This window comes from Protopterus annectens, chromosome 10.part0 (assembly GCF_019279795.1).
Source record: "Protopterus annectens isolate FY-2018-M chromosome 10.part0, PAN1.0, whole genome shotgun sequence".
In the NCBI taxonomy this organism is placed as follows: Eukaryota; Metazoa; Chordata; order Ceratodontiformes; family Protopteridae; genus Protopterus; species Protopterus annectens.
The window spans coordinates 789131340-789154894 of NC_056744.1; the positions used below are offsets into that span (position 1 = coordinate 789131340).

The 23555-nt window shown below is 38.2% G+C and overlaps 1 protein-coding gene across 1 annotated transcript in view; it reads left to right on the forward strand.

The window, feature by feature from the left end:
* The window catches only part of LOC122814204 (extracellular calcium-sensing receptor-like), a 290704-nt gene that overhangs the window by 168457 nt on the left and 98692 nt on the right, over positions 1–23555 (forward strand). Inside the window, exon 4 of the mRNA XM_044086808.1 lies at positions 5126–5249. Coding sequence (XP_043942743.1) covers positions 5126–5249 — 124 coding nt within the window. The remainder of the gene's footprint in view (positions 1–5125; positions 5250–23555) is intronic.

The window sequence follows — 23555 nt, forward strand, 5'->3', positions numbered from 1 at the left end:
GTATAACTAGCGACACTACAATGGAATACGGGCATGGGGTTTTAAATATCTTTGTTTAAGGGACGGGGACTCAATATTCAGCTACGTGCCTTTGTGTTTACTTCTTATTGTGGTATTCGCAAGTTGTCTTGTATGCTTTGCATACTTTTCAGTATCCACGGACACTGACAGGAGTGATTATTATTGGAGGCAGGCTATACTAGTCAGCATTTTAGGTTGCACGTATGCAGCCGACATGATCATGCCTCTGTGCTGCGCTTGGACATGCCCCTGCACTCGTACATGTTTCCTATGCATGTGGCTGTTATGGCAGCACGCTTTCATTAATATGCATGTGGTGCTGCTGCACCATCTCTACACTGCATGGTTGGCGCAAGGCTAATGCCGTCCGTGTGCTGAGCTTTATGAATCCCGGGGAGTGAGAATGTCTTTCTTATCAAATTTTATTTACCTTGATGAAACTGTAGAATATTTTGCCCCCCCCCACACACACATACACACACCTAGACACACACAAGTTCTAGAGGCTGGTGAGTAATGACCAAGCTTCAGTAGAAAGAAAGGAATTGTTACAATACTGGAACAATATTTACCATTATTCAATGTCCCAGAGATGGGGAAGGGGAAAATGAAAAGGAGGGGACTGAAAAGTCAGGGGATGAATTTTTAGCTATTTTAGTCACTACTGACATCAAAGATTGAATTATTTTCTCACATAAAGGTTTTAACATTTCAGTTATAGTGGTCATGAGATAGTGGGCACTCAGTTTAAACAGTCTGAGAGTGGACTAACTTTAATACTTTCCTCAAGATTTGATATGTCTGTCTGTTCAATTTGCTAGGAACATAAACCTTCCTGTTTTATCTAATAACTTGTGTTTTATCCATAATACACAGCATGTATCTAAGTAAAAAAGGTACTTTTAAACATCCTCTGCACCCCCTTAAACAGTTATTTGAAAGGATTTCCACAAATAAAGTTTATGGTGCTATCCATCTAAGGAAGAAATATGTTAAAAATAATTTAACAGTTGAAGGGAGGTTATTATGGAATGCCTTGGTGAATGATACATCTTTACGTATAATGAAATATGATAAGTTTAGTGTCACTGTATTTATGGATGCTATTGACTAGTCTGCTAATGTGTCTGAGATCTTGTATGACACTAAGAATTATTGTATGACACTGAGAATTATATTCCAGTGTCAAGAAATGACAGTAACATACCATACAAAAAAATTGTCTTGTATTTAAATGATTTGCTTTTGCATGTTCTTATTACCCCCACTGAATTTAATTTTTATCTGCTGATAATACTGAGATTTCAATGATTTTTGGCATCCTTAAGGTTCATTATAATGTATTTAATCCATCTATGAGACCTACAGTGACAGTATATGAGTCAAGAACCTATCACATGGCAATTCTTAAAGAAAGCTTAAGTTGTTTTTGAAAAAGAAAAACACTCTTATATGTTAAAGGATTCATGGGGCCTTTTGGACAGTTTGAAGAAAGATTTATTGTGTGACAAACCGGCACTTATCAGCATAGATGTGAAAGATTTATTATTCTGCACAAGGAAGGGTTAGATTTGCTTTCTGAAGTCCTTATGACATGATATTTTTGACATCGGGAAATATTAATATTATTGTAAATCTTATGGATTTGATTTTTATCAAATATTTTTTTCTGAAGGTGTATATTCTAGATTAAGGGTATAGTGATGGTAGTTGTTTGTACTTCCGATTATGCTAATCTTGTAATGTGGAGTTGGGAAAAGAAGTTTGTCTTAAGTTTTGCTTTTACCTCTAGCTGGAATTTGTTTATCAGGTATCTTGAGGATATTTGTGTTTTACTGAGACACTCTCCATTGCTAAATTGAATGAGTTTCTTGAATATATTGGTAGTATCACATTTTTTCTGAGATTTACACAGTACCACTCCAAAGATTGTATTAACTACCTTAATGTCATAATTTCCACAGTAGTGGATAAATCTGAGTTCAACACTCACAGAAATATTACTTTTTCTGATGCCTATTGCCTTTTTGAAAGTTGTCGCCATCTTGTGCAGAAAAAGAGCTTGGTGGAACATCAACTATGTTTAGCAAGGAGGACATTGGAAGAAAATGTGTGCTATAATGAGTATAACAAACTGTTGTGGATGTTTAGTGTCAAGAGGCTACCCTGGTGATTCATTGATAATATAAAAAGTGAAGTATGTGCTAGGAGAATCACCAAATACACCACATTACTTGATAGTAGTACTATTAGATCTACCAAATGATGAGAAATGCAAACTGATTTATTAAAACTATAATTCTTAAATATCAATCTGATATATCAACTGTCACAAATATTATTACTAAGAATAGGTGTATTTTAAAATTTGATAATAAACTCAAAGAAATATTGGGTGGCAAACCTTATTCCATTGTTAAAAAAGGTCAAAATCTTAAAAACTAGATTATGTAGGAAAAAGCTCTTAGGATGAGAAATCATTCCATCCTAAGGGTACTAAAAAATGCAACCACTGGAATCAACATAAATACATCTTTGAGGGTGGCAGTTTAACTTTAAGTGATAATATTAGATTAATAAAATTGATTGATGGCTGTAATTGTATATCTAGTAGGATTATTAATTAAGCTTTGTGTAGCTTCTATAAATGCTTTTGTATGGGTAAGCCTGAACGATCCTTGGGAAAACAGATAGGCAATCATTATTTTAAGTAGAGAATTTGTGAAGAAATCATTATATACATATACACTAACTTGCCCTAACTATAGAAACATGTTACTGTTTTAGATAAGGACCCTATGAATTCTAGGGATGGCCCATGGGAGATGGTTATAGAATATAAGTAACTGCTGTGGCAGTTAAACTTAAATGCAACAATTTGTCCAGGGCTAAATGATGTTGTTGTGTCTTTCGGCTTTTCCCAGTTAGGGGTCGCTACAGCGGAACTCCGGTCTGCTAATGATTGGTAGTTGATTTTTATGTACCGAGTTACCAGCCCTGACACACAACCTTCAACGAAGGTACACCCATTCACGCATCATGTCTCCATGCAGAAGACGCTCTAGCTGAGAATCGAACGGGACAGCGTCTTACTGTGAGGCGATAACGCAGGGCTAAATGATACCATTTCTATTAGTAGTGTGCTTTAACAACATGCTGCTGAGTTATAGGATGAAATAGATTTATACATTAGTGATAAATATATAAAACTGATTTATTTTTTGACATTCATGATTTATTTTTGAAACTTTTTTTTCACTTGTTTAGTAATTCTCACTCATCTGTTAAGCATTTATGTATGATTTCTGCTTTTATTATATACAAAAACTTTTCTGACAACAGTTTAACACATTTATTTTAAAGCTTTTTAAATACATTGTTCATATATTTATATTTTAAGGTTACTTGCACCCTTATTGATTTTTTAATGTATTCAACTATAAGGAATGTGCATTTCATAGTTTATTGAGCAAATTTCTATATTAATTAATAACTAATTTCTCTTGTATGTGATTGGTTAAATGAGTTGATTGTTTATATAATCATCATTTGTGTTGAAAAATTTTTACATTCTAATGATAACTTAGTTAGGACAAAAGTGGTAAACATCTAATAAATTATACTTTAAATATTTCCTGCAGAGGAGTCATGTGTGTAGTATAAACTAATGGCAGTTTTCTTTATTCAATTCATATTTTTTGGCCTGCTGCTTGCTGTTTTTACCTTTTCTCAATGTATTAGCAGACACATATAATGTTAACTTAACCTCACTTCTTCACATTGTTCAGCCACTATCCCTGAAAATTTAGTTCCCCCTGAAATCACCTTGGAAGATGTCTATCCATTTCAAAGGCTAAAAATAATGTTTCTGTGTGATGAGATAACATACCATACCATACGACACTTTTATCAGTGGCAAGCATACACTATCTGAGCCTCTACTGAAAGTGCACAACCTCAGCATATCCAAAAGGTTTGTGCCTGATGCTTGGAGACCAGCCACTGTGGCTTTGCTGTACAAAGGTGGCCACTCTACGTATTCAGGTAATTATAGGTCTAGCAAACTCAACAGTCTTTTATACCAAATCATGGAACATAACATTGCAGTAGTCATTTATTGCAGACATTGACAACTTAAGTAAGGTCCTCACTGATGGTTTGTTGGCATCCCAGAGAGTAGGTCAAATTCACTCTCTGTAGGCCAGTGCAACCCACAAGCCAAATGTACAGCAACACTTGGATATGATAGTTCTCCCAACTCTAATCTTTGACACTAACATTATCCCAAAATGTTCAAGGGAACAATTCTTCTTATTTGCCCTAAGTGCATCTAATCTCCCTATAGAAAATGCAGAACAATCCAAAAGCACTTTTCTTTTTTCACATGTTCTGTTCTAATGTAGAAATATTATTATTTTATTAATCTCCAGCACCCCTTTATTGGCATTCTTATGTTTTGTTTACTCGGGAATTCTCTCCAGGATAACGCTTGTCTCTAAATCTGTTATGACAAATGTCCTGTTAACATGGATCCTCGCCCAACCTCTACTGTGTATGAATCCTTAGTATAATGGGGCTTTTGTTGTAAATAAAATGTATAAATAAATATGTTCACATTCCAGTTAGCTTATCAGACCCTGCTGTGTCCATCTGCCCTCCCACATCCTACATGAACACCTTATCCTGTTTCTTATGTAATAGGTAAAGAGCAGGACAGCAGTCAGAGCAAATGAGTAGACCATCTGACTCTGCAATCAGTCAGCAAAGAAGTTCTGAGCTTATGTCTCTGATTTCAATATGCATGTAGAAGGTCAGAATACTTCCCCTTGATCAAAACTATCGGTAGCAGCACAAGTCAAATATTTTAATATGTTTTACATTCTATTACATAATACAATGGACACTTAGAGTACCAAGCTGTCATATTTATATTTACAAGAACATATAATAGATTTTGTTGAAGAGAAGTTTGTTTGCTATCACTAACACCTCTACTGACCAAACATAATGCACAAGCATGTCTTTGCACACGCAGAATAGTGTCTTATTTGAGTCACCATCTAAGTGTTTCTTTTTGCAATAATGGCATGTTGTTTTTCTTCAGGTCCCCAAGTCTGTCTGTAGTGAGAGCTGCCCAATGGGACACAGAAAAGTTGCTCGTCTAGGGGAGCCAGTATGTTGCTATGACTGTGCTCCCTGTTCTAAAGGAGAGATCGCTAATCAAACAGGTGAGTTATAGGAAACATTAATGTTATTACTGTTTGCAAGTATTAAGACAGTTTATAATATGCTACCTGACAGTATATCTGAGAATTTACATTTGTAAGCATTTGGAGCACCAATCAACCTTTCTATTAAGAAAAAAAACACTTTCACATTGTGTTACCCTAAAAATATTCCATCAAGAAAATTGATGAAGACAGCATCTAAAATTGCTGTAACATCTTTTTGCAGCTAGTTCACATTAACAAACAGTAGTTCATTTTCAATGAGACTGACATGATTGCAAATATTTAAAGAAATGAATGAATGAAATATATGAGGATTTTACCAGCCTTATTCTAAAGGCTGTTGTCTGCATACAACATAGAGCTAGATTCCAAACATTAGTTGTGAACACAATGGAGGATGTCAGCTCAGCTCATGGGTGGTGAATTCAGTTTCAAAACGTACACTAAAACAAGACCAAGTAATGATTCAGTGAAGGATAACTGCAGACTCTGCACATGCCTGCTAGATTCCAAAACACAATGAGTGTGCCTAATGCAATTTAAATGCAACAAGGTAATGTGCCACCAATTTTCGGAAAGCACACAGCAAAGCCCATATGTGCTTAATTATAACTGTACTATATTCCACAAATTCCTAGAGAATCCTGTGGATTCCATAATCCTAACAAAAAAAAAAATGCAACCAACATGTACTGCATTACAGCAGGCTGGGGTAGTGCAAGCCATAATAGAGGACAATCTGCAACTACATCAGGCAGACAGCCAGGCGCAGAGCCAGGCTACAGTTAAACCAGCACCCTGAACAGTTAATAACAGAGAGATACAGATTAAACAGAAAGCTGGTGCAGGCTGTGTGCAGGATGTATGCACCCCACATGTTTGCACGCAGTCTGCAGAGTAACCCAGTACCAGCAGAAACAAAAGTGTGCCCAAGTGTACATATACGGGCCTTTAGACAATTTCAGCAACATATGGGAGATGTCATAGGAGTATCCCAGACAGCTTCCAGTCACATTCCTGCACAGTTCCTAACAGCAATGTGCACCAAGGTGGATGAATACATCAACTTCCCAACAACAGCCATGGAGCACAGAACTGTCATGGAACAGCTCTATGTCATAGCCAACTTCTCCCATATAATCATTACAAAAGACTACATCCGTATCCCAAACAAAACTCCAGCTGCACCTGATGCTGAATGGTACATCATTAGAAAGTGGTGGCTATCATTCAATTGTCAGGTGGAATGCTCTGCAGATGGCTTCATTCCTAATATCTTGGCAACACACTCCACTAGTTTGCATGATGCAGCAATATGGACAGAAAGTGCCCTGTGGTCTGCTTTCCAGCATGGTGAAATACTGGAGGAGGAGACCACCGCTGTAGGGTATGCAATTACCATACATTGCAACAGGAAGCAAGATGAACAAGAGTTCCTTCTCATTCCCCTGAAAACAGGTGACTGTGGTTATCTACTGGAGCCTTGACTAATGACATTATACAGAGCAGCATAATCCTCTGTTGATGATGCATACAGTAAAGCATATGCATTGACATGAAATACCATTGAGCATGTGTTTGGCATGCTGAAAGTAAGATTCAGATGTCTGGTCACATCCAAGGTGCACTCCAATACACACCAGAAAAGGCATCACAGATGGTCAATGCATGTGCTATGATTCACAATATGAAAACATTGAAACATGGTAGCTTCCTAGCCATGTGTGATTGACCTACCTTGAGCTATCAGAGCTGTCACAGGATGATCAGGAGGACACAAGGGTGAGAAGAAATAGGCATGGGTGATGGTAGATGTGGCCATATGTCTTAGCTCTTAGCTCAGGCAACAGGGTAGTGTCAAACACACATCTATGAGTCATGACAAACCACATGCACAAATGGAAATCAACTAAACAGTGATGTCCACATGATGTTGCTCCACAACAGCAACACACAGTGTGACTAATGGAAAAAAAACATTCGTTTTCCACACTGAACATCATACACAACAGAGGCATATGATATACCTATAAGCCCATATACACAACACTTTGCAAGGAACACATCTGGATGTATACAAAGGAAACATCACCGCAAGAAGTCTCGCATCGGTTCATTGGTATATACCAGCCTAACATCCACCAGACCTTTATAAGCCTAGCTGTGCAATATAACCAGATTGTGTCCCTATGTTTCATGGGCATTTATTAGGAGGAGATATGTTAGTTAGGAAGTGTTTAGCAGTGAAGTGATCAGTAGACACAAGCTACTTTAAAATGTATTTGTTGCAAGCAAAACTTTCGCATAGAAATGCTTCATCAGGCAACTCGCTTGTCTGCTGACTGTAAACACCCCATTTTCTTCTTTTCAACTCAGTTGGGATTGGGCCAAGCAAACATATGGCCTATTTTAAAATCATCCATGTCTCACTTTAGTTTGGGATTTTTAACCTCAATCAGTTTTTGTTCAAAAACTGTTATCTTGTCAAGTGTTTAGCTCAGCAAGAAACAATGCATGTTGGACTCAATTCCAACTATTAAATCCTTGTATCTCCCCATCACATACACTTTCAAATCCATTTCCATTGGTTCAAAAAGTTGAAAAGTAGGAAATGGGGCATTTACATTCAGTGGACAAGCGAACTGTAAAATCTGTGCTATCTGTAGCATCTAAGTCATCAATATCCACAATACCAGCCACTGTATCTGTTATCCACATCCACAATACCAGCTGATATAAGTCTTGTTTTAAATCTTCATGCTCAACAGAATGCTGAGACCATTATCGAAGCAGATATTATCCCCTGGATTTTCCCATTCTGCAGCAGGAGCCTCTTCCTTTACCGCCCGCACCCCAACAAAGCAACAACCATCGAGGGTTAAAGAAAAACGGAAAGTCAGACACATGACCGATCACCAGGAGCCAGTCAAAATGTTAAATGAACTTTCATTATTCAATGGACATCATGAAATTCCTCACTGTATAGTTTTTCATTTATCCAAGTGTCTGTTGAACGAACATGAATATGCTGTTCTTAATAATGGTTTAACACTTGTACCAGCGGGTACAGCAGATATTTCACAGGTGTTAATGGAATTTAAACTTTTTATCAGAAAACTTAATTTAAAGATCTCATTTGGTTCTCAAGATGACATTTCATATAATATTTACAAAATAAATAGTGTATTTATACCGACTAGTAATCCTGTCTCGTTTTTTTGAGAAAAATGTTGAAAATGAAATTTATGATTTATATACTACTAAATGTAAAGGTTTAAAACCAAAAAGTCTAAGCACAGAACCAAACAAAAATGAAACCGGTACCACAGCTCGAGCAAAGTGCCAATGCGGTTTGATAACAGTCCAGATTCCAAGTACAAAACTGTGTCCCACAGGACAAAAAAGAGTGTTATAATACTGTGTAAAACAATGTTAAGCGCTTTCACCCAGAACACTCCTAGGCTTCATCAGGACATTAAAACTAGACACAAATTCATTTTTTTGGATTAGCTGCAACCACCAATTAACCAATAAAAATGTTTCACTTTTTAATTGTAACCTCCCATTATTTAAAGTCCCAACATTTAAAAATGTGTATAATATCAAATTACAAAAATAGTCAAAGTTTTAAATAACAAATATTGTTAAAAAAACACTATACACCCTCTATCCATACACTTCAAACATGTTTAGAAAATGTATTGTTAAAAAGTATTTGAAAACAGAAGACGTAAATGTCTAAATGTGTTTAATACCTTTCACAACTTAGCTGCCCTTAGTTTAAGAACACTGTTGATGCTGATGCATTCATTTAATCCTGGGGGTTTCCCTGCATCCAGTTTAATCGGACAAGAAAGCTCCTTGTATTCTAACCTAGCTTCCCAGCAGCCTCCCTTGGGATCATGTGTCATTTTTTCTAATACAAAAAACTTGTAATTAGTATTACTACATTTCATAGAATGTTTAAAAGGTAAACACACAAAAAGCACCAGTTCCACAACGATAAGGCTCAAAATAAAAGTAGAGGTTTATTAGGGCTCCTGCCAAAACTCAGTAGACACAATCCAATACGCTGTGTAAAATCACATCAAACGCGTTTAGAAAGCCTTCTTCAGATAGTACAAACACATAAAGCCACTTGTCAGTTGTTTAAATACATTTGAATACAATTGAATCAACCCATACAACCAATGAAATAAAAGGATTAATTAAGCACTTAATGATAAATTTAATAGAGTGATAAAGTGCCATTTACAGTGCCAAAGTGTAACTATAAAACCTATTTAATAAATGAATAAGCTATATATATTGTCAATTTTAATACATGCTTATTGGAATCTCATTCAAAGTTAAAATTAAGAGTTGTTAACTTCATTCATTTAAAAATTGTAAGTTAAAAACCTTTCTTTTGAGTTACAAGCTGTTAAATAAAACAATACTACACTCTACTGGTCGAAGTTGATATTACAGCTTCTAATATTCAAAAGGAAAACACAGAAAAATACATGTATAATGTGATTTAAAATCTTTTACTTAAAAATACTTCTAGAATTAACATATCATAATTTAGCTGCCCTTAATTTTAAAACAGGTGCTAAGGACACCATGTCATTAATCCCTGGATGTTTGTTTGATTCCAGGGTAATCTGCCAAAATAATTCCCTGTACTCCAGTAATGTTTCCCACATTCCCCCTCTCGGGTCAGTGGGTACCACTTCAACCACAAAAAATTCAAAACTAGAACCTTTGCATGTTAATGTATGTTTGTACAGGGAATTATTGGCGCATGATGTTCTGATGTCATATACATGTTCGTAAATCCTTTGTTTAATTCTTCTTTCGCTTTTACCCACATAAAAGGCATTACAGTTTTTACACAAGGCGATGTAAATAATCCCTTTTGTGTTACAATTAACAAAGGATTCACATAATACAGTTTTGTTCCTTGCTACCAAATGGCAGCTATTTCCAACTTTTAAGTATGAACAATACTTACAGGCACCACATTTAAAAACCCCAACTTTCTTCTTCTTTTTATCAGTGATTCCTTTACTACCAGTCTCTATAATTCCTTTTATATTGTTGCCTTTCTTATAAATAAATTTAATTTCATGTTTAAAAATATGACCAAGGTCAGATATTTTGGAAAAATTGTCCCATTCCTTTTCAAATATTTTCTTCACTATACTAGATTGACCATCGTAGGTGGTAATGAGACCTGAAACAAAACCATCGTTTGGGTCACCGTCCAGATGTGTTCCCACTCCTACTTCTGACTTGCCAAGTATAGGTGCAAATCTAGTTTTTCTCCCCTCCAGGACTTCATTCTTAATGTCCTCAAATAATACATGTGGATATCCTCTTTGTGTAAACATCTTATACAAATTTTCACATTCTCTCCTAAAAGTTTCATCATCTGAGGTCATTCTACAAATTCGGACTAGTTGCCCTTTCAACACACTTTTTTTCTGATGAAACGGGTGGGAACTGGAGAAATGCAAGTAAGTGTTTGAAAATGTCTCCTTTCTATGTACCTTTGAAACAAATAGACCATTTGCTTTGGTAATGTTAACATCCAGGTAACATAACACACCAGTGTCAAAATTCATTGTAAACTGGAGAAAGTGTGTGGTCTCATTGATATATTCAACAAATATATCAAAATCATCCTTTGTACCTTTCCAGAAGAAACACAAATCGTCAAGGAATCTACAATACAAGGTCCACTTGTCAAGAAACCTAGGAATCAAAATGTATTTGTTCTCCCAGTATGCCATAATAATGTTTGCATATGTAGGTGCACAATGAGACCCCATGGCCACCCCTTTCGTCTGCCTGAAATATTCACCTTCAAAGAATAGAAAATTGTACTTTAAAACAACTTCCATAAAAACTAAAATAGTGGTAAATTCATTTTGGGAAATACTCTTTAAAGGTAACAACATCTCTTCAAACCACCTTAAGCCAGTTTCATGTGGGATACTTGTAAATAGATCTACAACGTCCAATGTGGCAAATCCTGTTGTGTCCTTATACATAGAAGTTTCTATTTTTCTAAGAAAATCCCATGAGTCTTTTAAGATATTCTTATTCTCATTCACCAAGTGTTTAATTTTCACATCAATGTATTTAGCAAGGGGTGCAGTTATAGATCCTTCAGAGGAGACGATGGCTCTAAGAGGTGGGTCATTTAGATTTTTATGCACCTTCGGAATCCCAAAGATGCAGGGAATTTTAGGTTTTGATACTGACAGAAAATTAAAGGTTCTTTGGTCAATAGATCCCTCTAGTAATAGGTCCTGCAATATTCCCCTTATCCTACTATATGCAATGTGTATTTTATTCAAAGAGGTCCTACTGTATTTATCTGTGTTGTTCAAGATGTTTAACATTTTTCCTTCATACACAAAACGATCCATGAAAACAACGCCCCCACCTTTGTCAGGTTTCATAACCCTGATAGATCTATCCTTGCTCACAGTTTCCAAAATTTTCTCTTCATTATCAGATAAATTAGGACGGACATAGTGCTGTGATAAAGACTTCCTCAATTCATGTTCAATTTTTAATTCAAAGTTTCTTAACTGGGGGTGCAAAGGGGGGTTAAATGTACTCTTACGTCTTAGTTCATCACATGTGCCTGTAGTACTGTTACCCTTAAAAAATATTTCCAAGTTTTTCATTTTTTTTTATTTTGGCAGATTACCCTGGAATCAAACAAATATCCAGGGATTAATGACATGGTGTCCTTAGCACCTGTTTTAAAATTAAGGGCAGCTAAATTATGATATGTCAATTTTAGAAGTATTTTTAAGAAAAAGATTTTAAATCACATTATACATGTATTTTTTCTGCTTATTCCTTTTAAACATTGGAAGTTGCAATATCAATTTTGACCAGTAGAGTGTAGTATTGTTTACTTAACAGCTTGTAACTTAAAGGAAAGGTTTTTTTAACTTACAATTTTTAAATGAATGAAGTTTACAATTCTCAATTTTAACTTTGAATGAGATTCAAATAAGCATGTACTAAAATTGACAATATATATGGCTTATTCATTTAGTAAATAGGTTTTATAGTTACACTTTGGCACTGTAAATGGCACTTTATCATTTTATTAAATTTATCACTAAGTGCTTAATTAATCCTTTTATTTCATTGGTTGTATGGGTTGATTCAATTGTATTCAAATGTATTTAAACAACTGACAAGTGGCTTTATGTGTTTGTACTATCTGAAGAAGGCTTGACGAAACGTTTGATGTGATTTTACACAGCGTATTGGATTGTGTCTACTGAGTTTTGGCAGGAGCCCTAATAAACCTCTACTTTTATTTTGAGCCTTATCGTTGTGGAACTGGTGCTTTTTGTGTGTTTACTTGTGCAGCCGGCACCTTCCTTTTAATGTTTAAAAGGTACATTAATCACTTCTCCATGGGAAACATAGGTTCATAGGTAGGTACTAGGCTATTGGCCCTAGGGCCTATATAAGCCTAGCCAAAAAGGTACCCTGGCTTTCGCCACCCAAGAAAATTATTTTCCTGTGTCCCTGCCGAGCAGAGCCACAGAAGTGATCCCCAGGGTGAATTTCCTATTTCCCATCCAATCATCAAGATTTTTCTTGAAGAGTACTAATGAGGAGCTTTGTTTAATATAGACAGGTAGTTTGTTCCAGAGTATGGGAAGTTTCTGGGACAGGAATCTATCCCTCCAGTATGTTCTGTTTATTGTGGTGACAAGGTTTGGGTCCCTACAGTGTGTAGCTCGGAGGGATTGGGATTTCTTTAAGTGGAGCATGTCCAATAGCTCTGGATTTGACATAGCTTTGTATGTTAGGCAGAGATCACCTCTGAGTAGGCGATATGCGATGGAGTAAAGCTAGAGGTTTTTGAGACGGTCTGTGTAGGGCATCTGTTTGAGGCCAGTAATCCTCTTTGTGAGGTATTTCTGTGGCCTCCCCAGTTGTTGTAGATTTCTTGTGAGGTACATACCAAAAGGGGCACTGTACTCTATAATGGGTCTAATGAGTGATGAGTAGAGGGGAACAATTACCTCTTTTTTTCTGGATGAGAAACCTTTTGTGATGAGGTGTGCCACATAGAAGGATTTCCTTACCACTGTGGCAATGTGCTTATCAAAGGAGAGACTACTGTCCACCTGTGTCCCAAGGTCTCTTATCACACTTTCAGTGTTATGTAGACTACCACCTATGTGGTAGTTCTTGGGTACAGAGTTTTTACCAAAGGGGATGACAATGCACTTTTTGGAATTGAGCTTCAGGCCATGGTTTTGACTCCAGGCATCTGTCTCACTGAGGCCCTTTTGTAGGATGTCCACATCATTAGGAGTTTCAATTATGGCTCCCAGTTTGCAGTCATCTTCGAACTTCATTATCCAAAGACCTTCTGTGTTAGCCTGTACTTTAGAGAAGTAGATACCAATCAGGAGAGGACCCAAGAACGAACCCTGTGGTACTCCACTTGTCACTGGTCTGAAGTCGGATTTGGAGTCTGCTACTTTCACAGTGTGGGTTCTGTCCATGAGCCAGCTGGCATCCCATCTTGTGACATAGGTATTTATGTCTAGTTTAGTGAGTTTATCTATAATTCCAGAGTGGGGGATGGTGTCAAAAGTATTGGTGAGATCTAGATAGGCTGTGTGAACAACCTTACCCTCATTTATGGCTTTGGTGACTGCTTCAAAGAAGTCTGTCAGGTTTAGGAGACATGATCTGCCTTTTACAAACCTGAACTGGGTGGGGTCCAGAGTTTGGAGATTGCCAGTGTCTTTGTTTATGAGTTCCATTATGATACGTTCCATGGTCTTGCAGACCAGGCTCATCAGGCTAATGGGGCGGTAGTTCCATGGGTCCGTCGTGGATCCCCCTTTGTGGAGTGGGATAACTATCACAGTCTGCCATTCAGTGGGCACAAAGCCTGAGATGACGCTATGATTGAACATGGTACTTAGGTGGGGGTGCCAGTTCGTTCTGTAGTTCATGTAGAATGCAGCCTGGGATATTGTCAGGTCCCATGGATGCTGTGTTCTTGGCTTTGGAGAGTGTGTTTTTTACCTGTGCAGCCATGATTACAGGAACTTTGCATTCTTCCAGTATAGTGATGGGCCATCTAGGGGGTGAGAGGGGGGTAAAGTTAGCACTGAACCTATCTGCCAGGATGTTGGCAATATCAGTTGGTTTTGTATATTTAGTGTCATTGTGCTGTAACTCAGAGCAGATCTGAGTGTTGCCATTGAGATTCTTGATATAGCTATAGAATGTTTTGTGGTTGTCTTTAGAGTCAGTGGCAATTTTGTTTTTGTAATTAGCTCTGGAAGATTTTATGAGGGATCTCAGCTTCTTACTGAGGCTGACCAGGGAACTCCTCCAGTCATGGGATTTTTCTCTTTTTTGCAACAGTTTCTTTCTTCTGTTGTAGAGTTTGTTTATGGCAGAGGACCACCAGATTGGTTTCCTTTTTTGGATGATAGCATCTTCGTTCTGTTAGGGATAGCACAATCCATGCTCTCGTGTAAGTGCTTATAAAGTGCATTTGTGTAGGACTCAGCAGTCGTACCTCTATTGTCTGTCTGCATGGGTGTCGTGAAGTTTGCCACTTCTGTCTTAAGAAGTGTGAAGTTGGCTTTGGAGAAGTTTTTTACGGTGAGTTCCCTAATGTGGGGTGGGGGCAGGATGTGGTTATCTAGGATGATTAGCTTGTGGTCGGAATTGACCTCTTGTGTGGAACACCGGTCACCCATGTTGGTAATGACCAGGTCTAGGATATTGCTGCCCCTGGTGGGGGTGTGAATAAGTTGATCCAAGGCATTGGAATTTATGAATTCTAGAAAACGTTGAGCAAAAGAGTTGGTACATGAGTAGTTTTCCCAGTTAATGGTGGGGTAGTTGAAATCGCCCATTATTAGGGTGTTGGGTTGTACCCTAATACTTTCCAGTGTATCAAGAAATGAGGAGTGGGAATCCTGAGGCATGGTGGGGGGTCTGTAGCAAGCTACAATTTGGATTGCGGTCTAGCCCAGAATTAGTTGCACTTGGATATATATATATATATATATATATATATATATATATATATATATATATATATATATATACACACACATACATATACATATATGAATATATGTGTATATATATATATATATATATATATATATATGTGTGTCTGTGTGTGTGTGTAATCAAGAAGATATAGGAAGGCACACAAGGAAGCTACACATCAGCATGTGGATACAAAATGGAAACTGGTCCACAAAAACCAGTAACTGCTGAGGGTTAGGCATGTGCAGCGCCATATTAAAATGTCATTAGTGACACCGGTAGACAACCATGGAAGTAATCTATTACCATATTCTTTCTAGCTACAGGTCCCCCACTATGAACCAGGAAACTCATACATCATACCTGAAATTACTAGAATCACTTGCTATCCAGCCCAGTGCAATACGCATGGGTGATTTTAAGTACTCCTCCATTAACTGGGAGACATACATGACCCACTAACATGATGGTACAAAAATTTCTTGACTTTGTTAATTCAAATGATCTGGTGCAGCTAGTCTGTACTCCCACTAGGGAAGAAATATCCTTGATCTGGTACTCACAAATATGGGAGAGTGCTGAATCCCCCCCCCCATGTTACTTTCTCACTGGTAAGATCAGATTACAAAGCAGTGTCCCTTGAAATAAAGGTAACCCCCCCCCAAATATCCCCCCCAAATTTTAAGAATTTATCTAAGGTAATGTTCTCCTTATTAAAAGATGGTATTGTTAATTTCTAAGACCCCGAAATCCAGAAAACTCAGAAACCTATGCAGAGGCATACACAAAATCCCTGTATGACCATATAAACAACTTCATAGAAATAGCAGTACCAGACTGAAATAAACCCAGATCAAACTGCAAAAACAAGTCACCATGGTGGACTCCTGGAGTTAAACGTTTGTACAACAAAAGAAAGAAAATCCTGCCAAGAAGTAGGAGAGAATGTGCACAACAAAGCAATAAGTCCCTCATAAGTCTAAATAAGCAAATCAAGCAACTAGTCAAGTCTCTAAAAGCAGATTTTGAGGTAAAAATAACCTCCAAAGTTAAAGTTAACTGTAAGGTATTTTTCAGTTATGTCCGCAGTCTTAATGCCAGCACCCAACAATGTGCGGAATTAGTTGTATATGGCATCACCTATACTCAGCAAGAAAACAGCAAATCTGCTGGCCAACAAATTCAGCTCAAATTTCACCTCCCCATCACCCCCAGATCTTCCCCAAGAAATACCTTCCACCACTCCACTTCCAATTATCACTAAAGCACAGGTTGCCACTGCACTCTCTAAATCTAAAAACATGGGTTCAATGAGGCATGAAAACATACCAGATTGCCTCTTAAGCAGCTTAAATCAGGTCTTATCAGGCCCATTAGGTTCTCTATTAAAGTACAGCCTCTAGACTGGCTTTGTCCTGATAGAGTGGAGGACAGCAACAGTCATCCCTTTGCATAAATGGAGATCATCTTCTGACCCAGCAAATTACAGATCCGTTAAGTTTGACTAGTCTCAAATGAAAGGCCATGGGAAAAATAATCATGGACCTGATAAATAATGACATAGGAGACCTCCAAACACTGGCCTCAACCCAATTCAGCTTTGTCAAGGGCAGGTCATGCCTACTGAATCTGGTGAATTTCTTTGAGAAAGTCACAAAGGCAATGGATGAGGGTAAAACAGTACATACTGCCGAGTTTCATACTGTTAGTTCCTTAAATGTCTTACCTGAATCACAGTGGGTCAAGATCAAATGTGTCGTACACAGAGTCTCCTATAGACAAGCTAGGGGAATGGCGCATGTAATATTGAGGAAGGACTGTCTTGTGAGTTGGATGGAGACTTATGTGATGATGTGCCCTACTTGATGCAGATGATCCTACAGACAGTGATCTCATAGTGCAGAATAACCAGGACTGAGGTAGCAATGACATATACCTGCAACTTGTAAAACTATCACAGTGGACACTTACTTCCCAACTTCTAAAATCATCCAGAACACATTCCTGTGGATTTGGAGACACTGGTTTTTAGGTGCATGGGTTTTCTCCCTCTAAAATCTGTAGTGTATTCACCCTGTGCTTGACTTTGTATTCCAGTATCACCTCCTGCAGTGTTACTAACAACTGGGTTGTGAGATCCTGCCATTAAACTTGGTGACTGCGTGCCACTTTTCTCTGGCTATATCAAATTTATGACTATTTTGTCATCATCACCAAGATTCAAGCCAGCACTCCTCACACTGTGGGGAATACATAATTAATAAGTAGCACAATTCCTTACTAAGCAAACATAAATTTATTCTGCCATAACAGCATACATCCAAGGGAAAAAATTTGCTGTTACGAGAAAACACACACACAACACAAACACACCAAAATACATAATCCACACATACACACTTCACAAAACCCTACACTGAACTGTACATACACTACTAGCTATCCACTTACCTTAACCCATCCCTAACCCTAAGGTCCCTAACTAACGCACACTTACCTTACCCGCTCCCTATCCCTAAGGTCCCTAACTATCACACACTCACCTTTCCTCAGTCCATTTGCACACACCTTAACCTGGTTTGTCACCTCTGCACCACAGTCAAGGAAATAGCGAAGCCACAGAAACAGCCCACCAAATACTTTCCCTAAGAAAATATTTGGTGTTCTGCAGCTTCGCTATTTCAAGCGTTCGCTGAATAGGGGTCGATATTAGAACATTCGATGTTTTAACACTTCAGAGTTCTAATATAGACCCAAAAGGGATAAGTATTTGAAGCCCCACTCCCAGCAGTGCTACAGGCAATTGCATTCTTCATTGCCTTTGCTCTGGCATATACTAACATATTACTGTCCCTGTTCTTGCACTGTGTTAATTCCTTCCACCAAAAGCATTGATATCCATAACCACTTGGTTTCAGGCCTTTACCCTCTCAGCTTACAAAAAGGTATTTTTATCACATGTCATAAGGGCTGCCATGAGGATGAAGTTCTCCTCATGGCTAAAATGATATTTTTTTCTGTCTGGATCCCTGCTGCTGCATCATTCATTGACCTAAATCAGCACACAAAAGTAATATATTGTATAGTGATCCATTCATCAGCCAAAGAATATACTAAAGAATGCATGGCTCCTTTAATCAGAAATAAATCAAACATCAGAATACAAACACATTTATGGTGACACAACACTCATATTCATATACATATACTGCAAGTCCAACTTCAGCCAGTTAAAATTGTCTTGCATTAACCTGTACTGTATCATTTACACAAGCTTAATAGTATTACAAGCACTTTATCATTACACCATCTTATGACATTGCTAATAGAGTTGTATAATCCCTTGCTACTTTTCTGTATTTATACTGCCATTTTTCATTCATGAGTGATGGTAATAAATCCCAAGGTAAAGCAGCATGTGTCCTGACAGCACAATACATTAGAGAAAATGCAAAACATCAGACTTCATTCACTTCATATTATGTACTAATACCTGGGGATTGAATACATTCTGTGTAGGCTTTGTGCTAAGTCTACACAGAGTTTGTCTTTGCATGAAGAGCAGCAGTGCTAATTGCATATGCATGCCGCGCACCATGTTTAAACATAAGCAAGCGTGGTTTCGTGACCAGCAACAGTTTTGCTGGCCAGCAAACTGGGTAAAACAACACAGACACAAGCATGTATGCATGTAAACCTATTTACCTATGGACAAACTAGGTCTGCAGGACAGCTTGGAATGCCAGAATGAATACCAGGATTATTGATAAAGCAATGTATATAGTTCTGACACATTACATGCAAGTGTATACAGTGCAGGGTATTGTGGAAACCTGTGTCAGGCATACTGAATAGTAGTTGTGTAAATAATCAGTAAGGGTACATAGACTGCATTATAAATAAATAGTCAGGGCAAGTGCGTGTATTGAAAAGGCACATATAGATGAAGTGTAGAAATGAACAAAGGGGGAGAGGACAGGTAAAACTTGGTTATGTACAGCAGATGCTGGCATGTCAATGAAGACAGTTGTAGCATGAACACTAATCACATATCGACATGATACAGTATGGCTGTACAGTTATGGTATATTATGTGGCTGTCACACATGATGACATATCAATGGAGAACATTATTTGTGATAAAAGCACCCTGACAGGAACAATGGAAAAGACAACAGTATATCAGGGATGGTATATACAATAGAGGTTAGGTACATATTGTGAAGCTGTGCAAAATGAGTTGCCTGAATATGAATGTAATGTCAGCATAGGTCTCAACCAAGTGGAACACACACAGTAACAGGCCCATGGACATCAGTAGACAGAAGCACGCACAAACATGGACAATATCAGAATGCTACCACCAGTAATCCCGTATCTTTGACATAACATATGTGATTGTGAGTAACCATAAATGGTTCTGCAGGAACACACTTGTACAAGTATGATTTGTCATCAATCCCTGAGGGGAATCAAGCACACCTTCCTCAAAATTTAACATCTGCAGGAGGTTTTAGGAGGGATACTGTTATATCTGTATTTGAAGTTACAAGCAATTCTGGCTAGTTGACAGGTGTGCATGCCATATTTATGCCACAATCTACACTGTCACGAAAGTAAATCTTGCCATCAATGTTGTCTATCAGCTATTTATTTACTGTGTTCATCACAGGAACACATATCAAACATGCATCTTGTATAACACCTTGAAGGCATCTGAACTATCATACCCTGATGTTTATGCACTTAAAATAATACTTAGGGAGGGCTAATATGATGTGTGGGTACTCACTGTTTCAAAATTGATACACTTGAGTAACTATTTCCTGGACGATGTGTTGGGAGGTACATGCAAAAGGGTGAATTGTAATCAATTATTGGTGTGTTGAGGACTGCGAACAATGGAACTATAATGCCCTTTGATGTGAATGTCCTGCACATACTCAGGAGTTGTGCTACATAGAAAGGAGCGGTCACCATTTTGGTACATGCTGGTTAACGTTCAGCATACCATCTACCTGAGTACACAAGTTACATACCACTTGGTCTGCACGTAGGTGTGCGCTGTTTATATTGTAATTATCTTGTGTATTTGCAGTTGTAATGGAACTAATCTCCCCATGAGTTTTCTTCATCTACTGTGTCCCCATGGATGTGGCATCAATCCAATGCATGTGTTGATACTGTGTGCATTATACCAATAACACACTTGGACTTTATCATTGTCCACAATTTGCAGCCTCCACAAAACTGGTTGGAGAAGGGATGTGTATGTCAGTTTTGATATTAGAGGCTCAAATAATGGACTGAAAAGGACCTAGCACAGAGCCCTGAGGTACGGATCTGGTCACTGTTTTTTAAATAGAAGTGACTTTGTACACTGCAACATATTTATCTGTCACATATGTGATCTACCCACTTGGTGACGTAGGTGTTTATAGCCACTTGAGACAGTTTCTCTGTAATACTTGACTGTGGACTTGTGTCAAATGCCTTAGTCAGGTCAAGTTACAGATGATAGTAGTGTTGTAAGCATGAATGCCCTTGGTAACCTACTTGAAGACAGTGAACAGATGTAACAGACATGACGTACCCTTAACAAATCAATTGTGGGTAGTACACAGCTGGGATATTACCTGCTTCCTTTTAGCGAAGGTCCATGGTGATGCCTTGGTTGACCTCACAGATGTGGAGAGTCAGGATATGTCTCTACCTCCATTCATCAGGTGATGCCCCCCCCCCCCCCCCAGTCAGAAGGATGTAAGTTGCTATACACCCTTCTATAGAAACATTGTTTGGAGGCTGTTTTGAAGTACAAATAAAACTGTGTCTGGTAGTTCATGCTATAATTCACACTATAGGTAACCTGTGATGTTGTCAGGTGTCATTGTTTTTGTGTTACTAACCATAGGGAGCACTCCTGAAAGCAAAAAAATGACTAATGTTTGCATGCATAGATTGGCTGATGGCCAGTATTGACATGGGGGTGACTTGTGAGACAAACTGTCTGCTAGCTGATTGTCTATTACCTCCGGTTGGGTATGTCTGTTAGCATCCACACACAGATTTGTGCTTAATTATGTATTTCATACATCTGTACCAATTTTACATACCTACATCACTTGCACAACATTTGTCTACATGTTTCACAGGCAAGCTGTGTTTGAGCAACCTGATGTCATATCAGGACACATTACAGATCAGTTGTTTATAGTTCAAACAGAACACTTTCAGACACAAATGCTAATAGTCATGGTGCTGCTGGTCACCTCAATAATCCTTGAGTATAGCAACACAGCTGCACATACAATAAATTCCACAAGGTTGCATGTGTATGAGACAAGACTTATTTGACCATGTAATAAATATGAATTAATATTGATGTCTGTCACAGAACATTTAATGATGGTATCTAGACACATGCACACCTGTGCCATATTGCAAGTGTCACTGTAATGACAGAAGGTGAACTGTGTAGAAGGTCGATCTGCAATACTACTACTACAACACATGTCCTAGTATATCAGTAATATACATAACAGTATCATACCATGTCAATAGTTCTCAGGAGGCATATTACTACAGTTGTTATAGAATCATAGGATCATGGGAGGTTACTAGGCTAATGGCCACAGGGCCCTTACAAGCCTAGCCAAGTTCAACCCATGTTCCCAAGGGTGTCTGGTTCAAGCAGACATTAAAATCAGCACCTATTTCCCCTGTCCAAGAGGGACACAGGTGGAACCTCTGGGGTGAATGTCCAGTTACCCATCCAATCATCCAAATTAAGCTTAAATAAGGCCAATGAAGAACTTTGTTTAACATGAATAGAAAGCTTGTTCCAAAGGTTGTGTAACCTCTGTAAGGCAAATCTGTCTCTCCAAGTTCTGTTGATGTCACATACCAAGTTAAGGTCCTTTGAGCGAGTGACCCATGTGCTATTTGACTTGCAAATGTGCTGCACTTCCATTAAAGCTGGGTCAGACATTGCTCTATATGGAAGGCACAGGTCGCCTCTGAACAGTCTGTATAACAGAGTAAAGTGACAATGATTTCAGTCTGTCCACATTAAACAGATCTTGAAGACCCTGAATTTTCTTTGTAAGGAACCTCTGTGGTCTCTACAATTGCTGCAGGTGTTTGGAAGTGAACATACCAAAGGGACCATTGTGCTCTATTACGGGCATGATGAGGAAGAGTACAAGAGGGTTATAACCTCTTTTTTTCTGGAGGCAATGCCTTTACTTATGAGAATGTAATATAAAATGCCCTTCTTACCACTGTGATGGTGATCTAATTTAAGGCTGCTGTGGACCTGTGTGCCCAGATCTCTTGCCACTGAGTGTGAACTTAGGGTATTGCTATTGATGTGGTAGTTTGCAGGAAGATCACCCTTGCCCAAGGGGATGATAATGTATTTTTTTGCATTAAGTTTAAGACAATGACTTTGGCACCGGTTTTTAGTCTGCTTAAGACCTTTTTGAAGGATGTTGACTTCAGCAGGGGTTCCAATGATCGCCCCCAGTTTGCAGTCATCAGAAACTGTGTCAGCCACAGTCCTTTAGTTTTAGCCTGTATTTCAGAGAAGTAGATTCTGAACCATAGGGTCCCAGAACTGATAAGATGCTGCCTTGGCCAATTCCAGATAGGCCATATACACATAGTTGCCCTCATCTAGGGCTTTGTTGACTGTCTCAAAGAAGTACACCAAGTTTAACATGCATGATCTCCCCTTGACAAAGCCAAACTAAGTGGGGTCAAGCATTTAGAGATTTCTTACATCTTTCTTAATAAGCTCCATGAAGATTCGTTACATGGCCTTGCAGATAAGGCTGGTCAGGCTTATGGGTTTATAGTTCCTAAGGTCTGTGGATGCACCACTTTGTGTAAAGGGATGACGGTAGCTGTTTTCCATTCTGCTGGGATGAAGCCAGTGCTTAGGCTGTGATTAAAAAGCATGGCCAATGGTGATGCTAAACCCTGTTTTAACCCATGTAGAACACAGTCCAGAATGTTGTCTTGTCCCATAGAGGCTATACTTTTGGCCGTGGAGAGGGAATTTAAGACCTGCTCCTCAGAGATACTAGGTGGGGGATAGGTGTTAGGGATGCTTTGGAGTATATGTGACAGGGACAGGGGTTAAAGTTTTCACTGAACCTGTCAGCCAGCAGGTTTGCTATAGCCATGGGTTCTGTATATGCAGTACCATTAACTATGAGTGTGTGAACATGTACTGTAATTGCA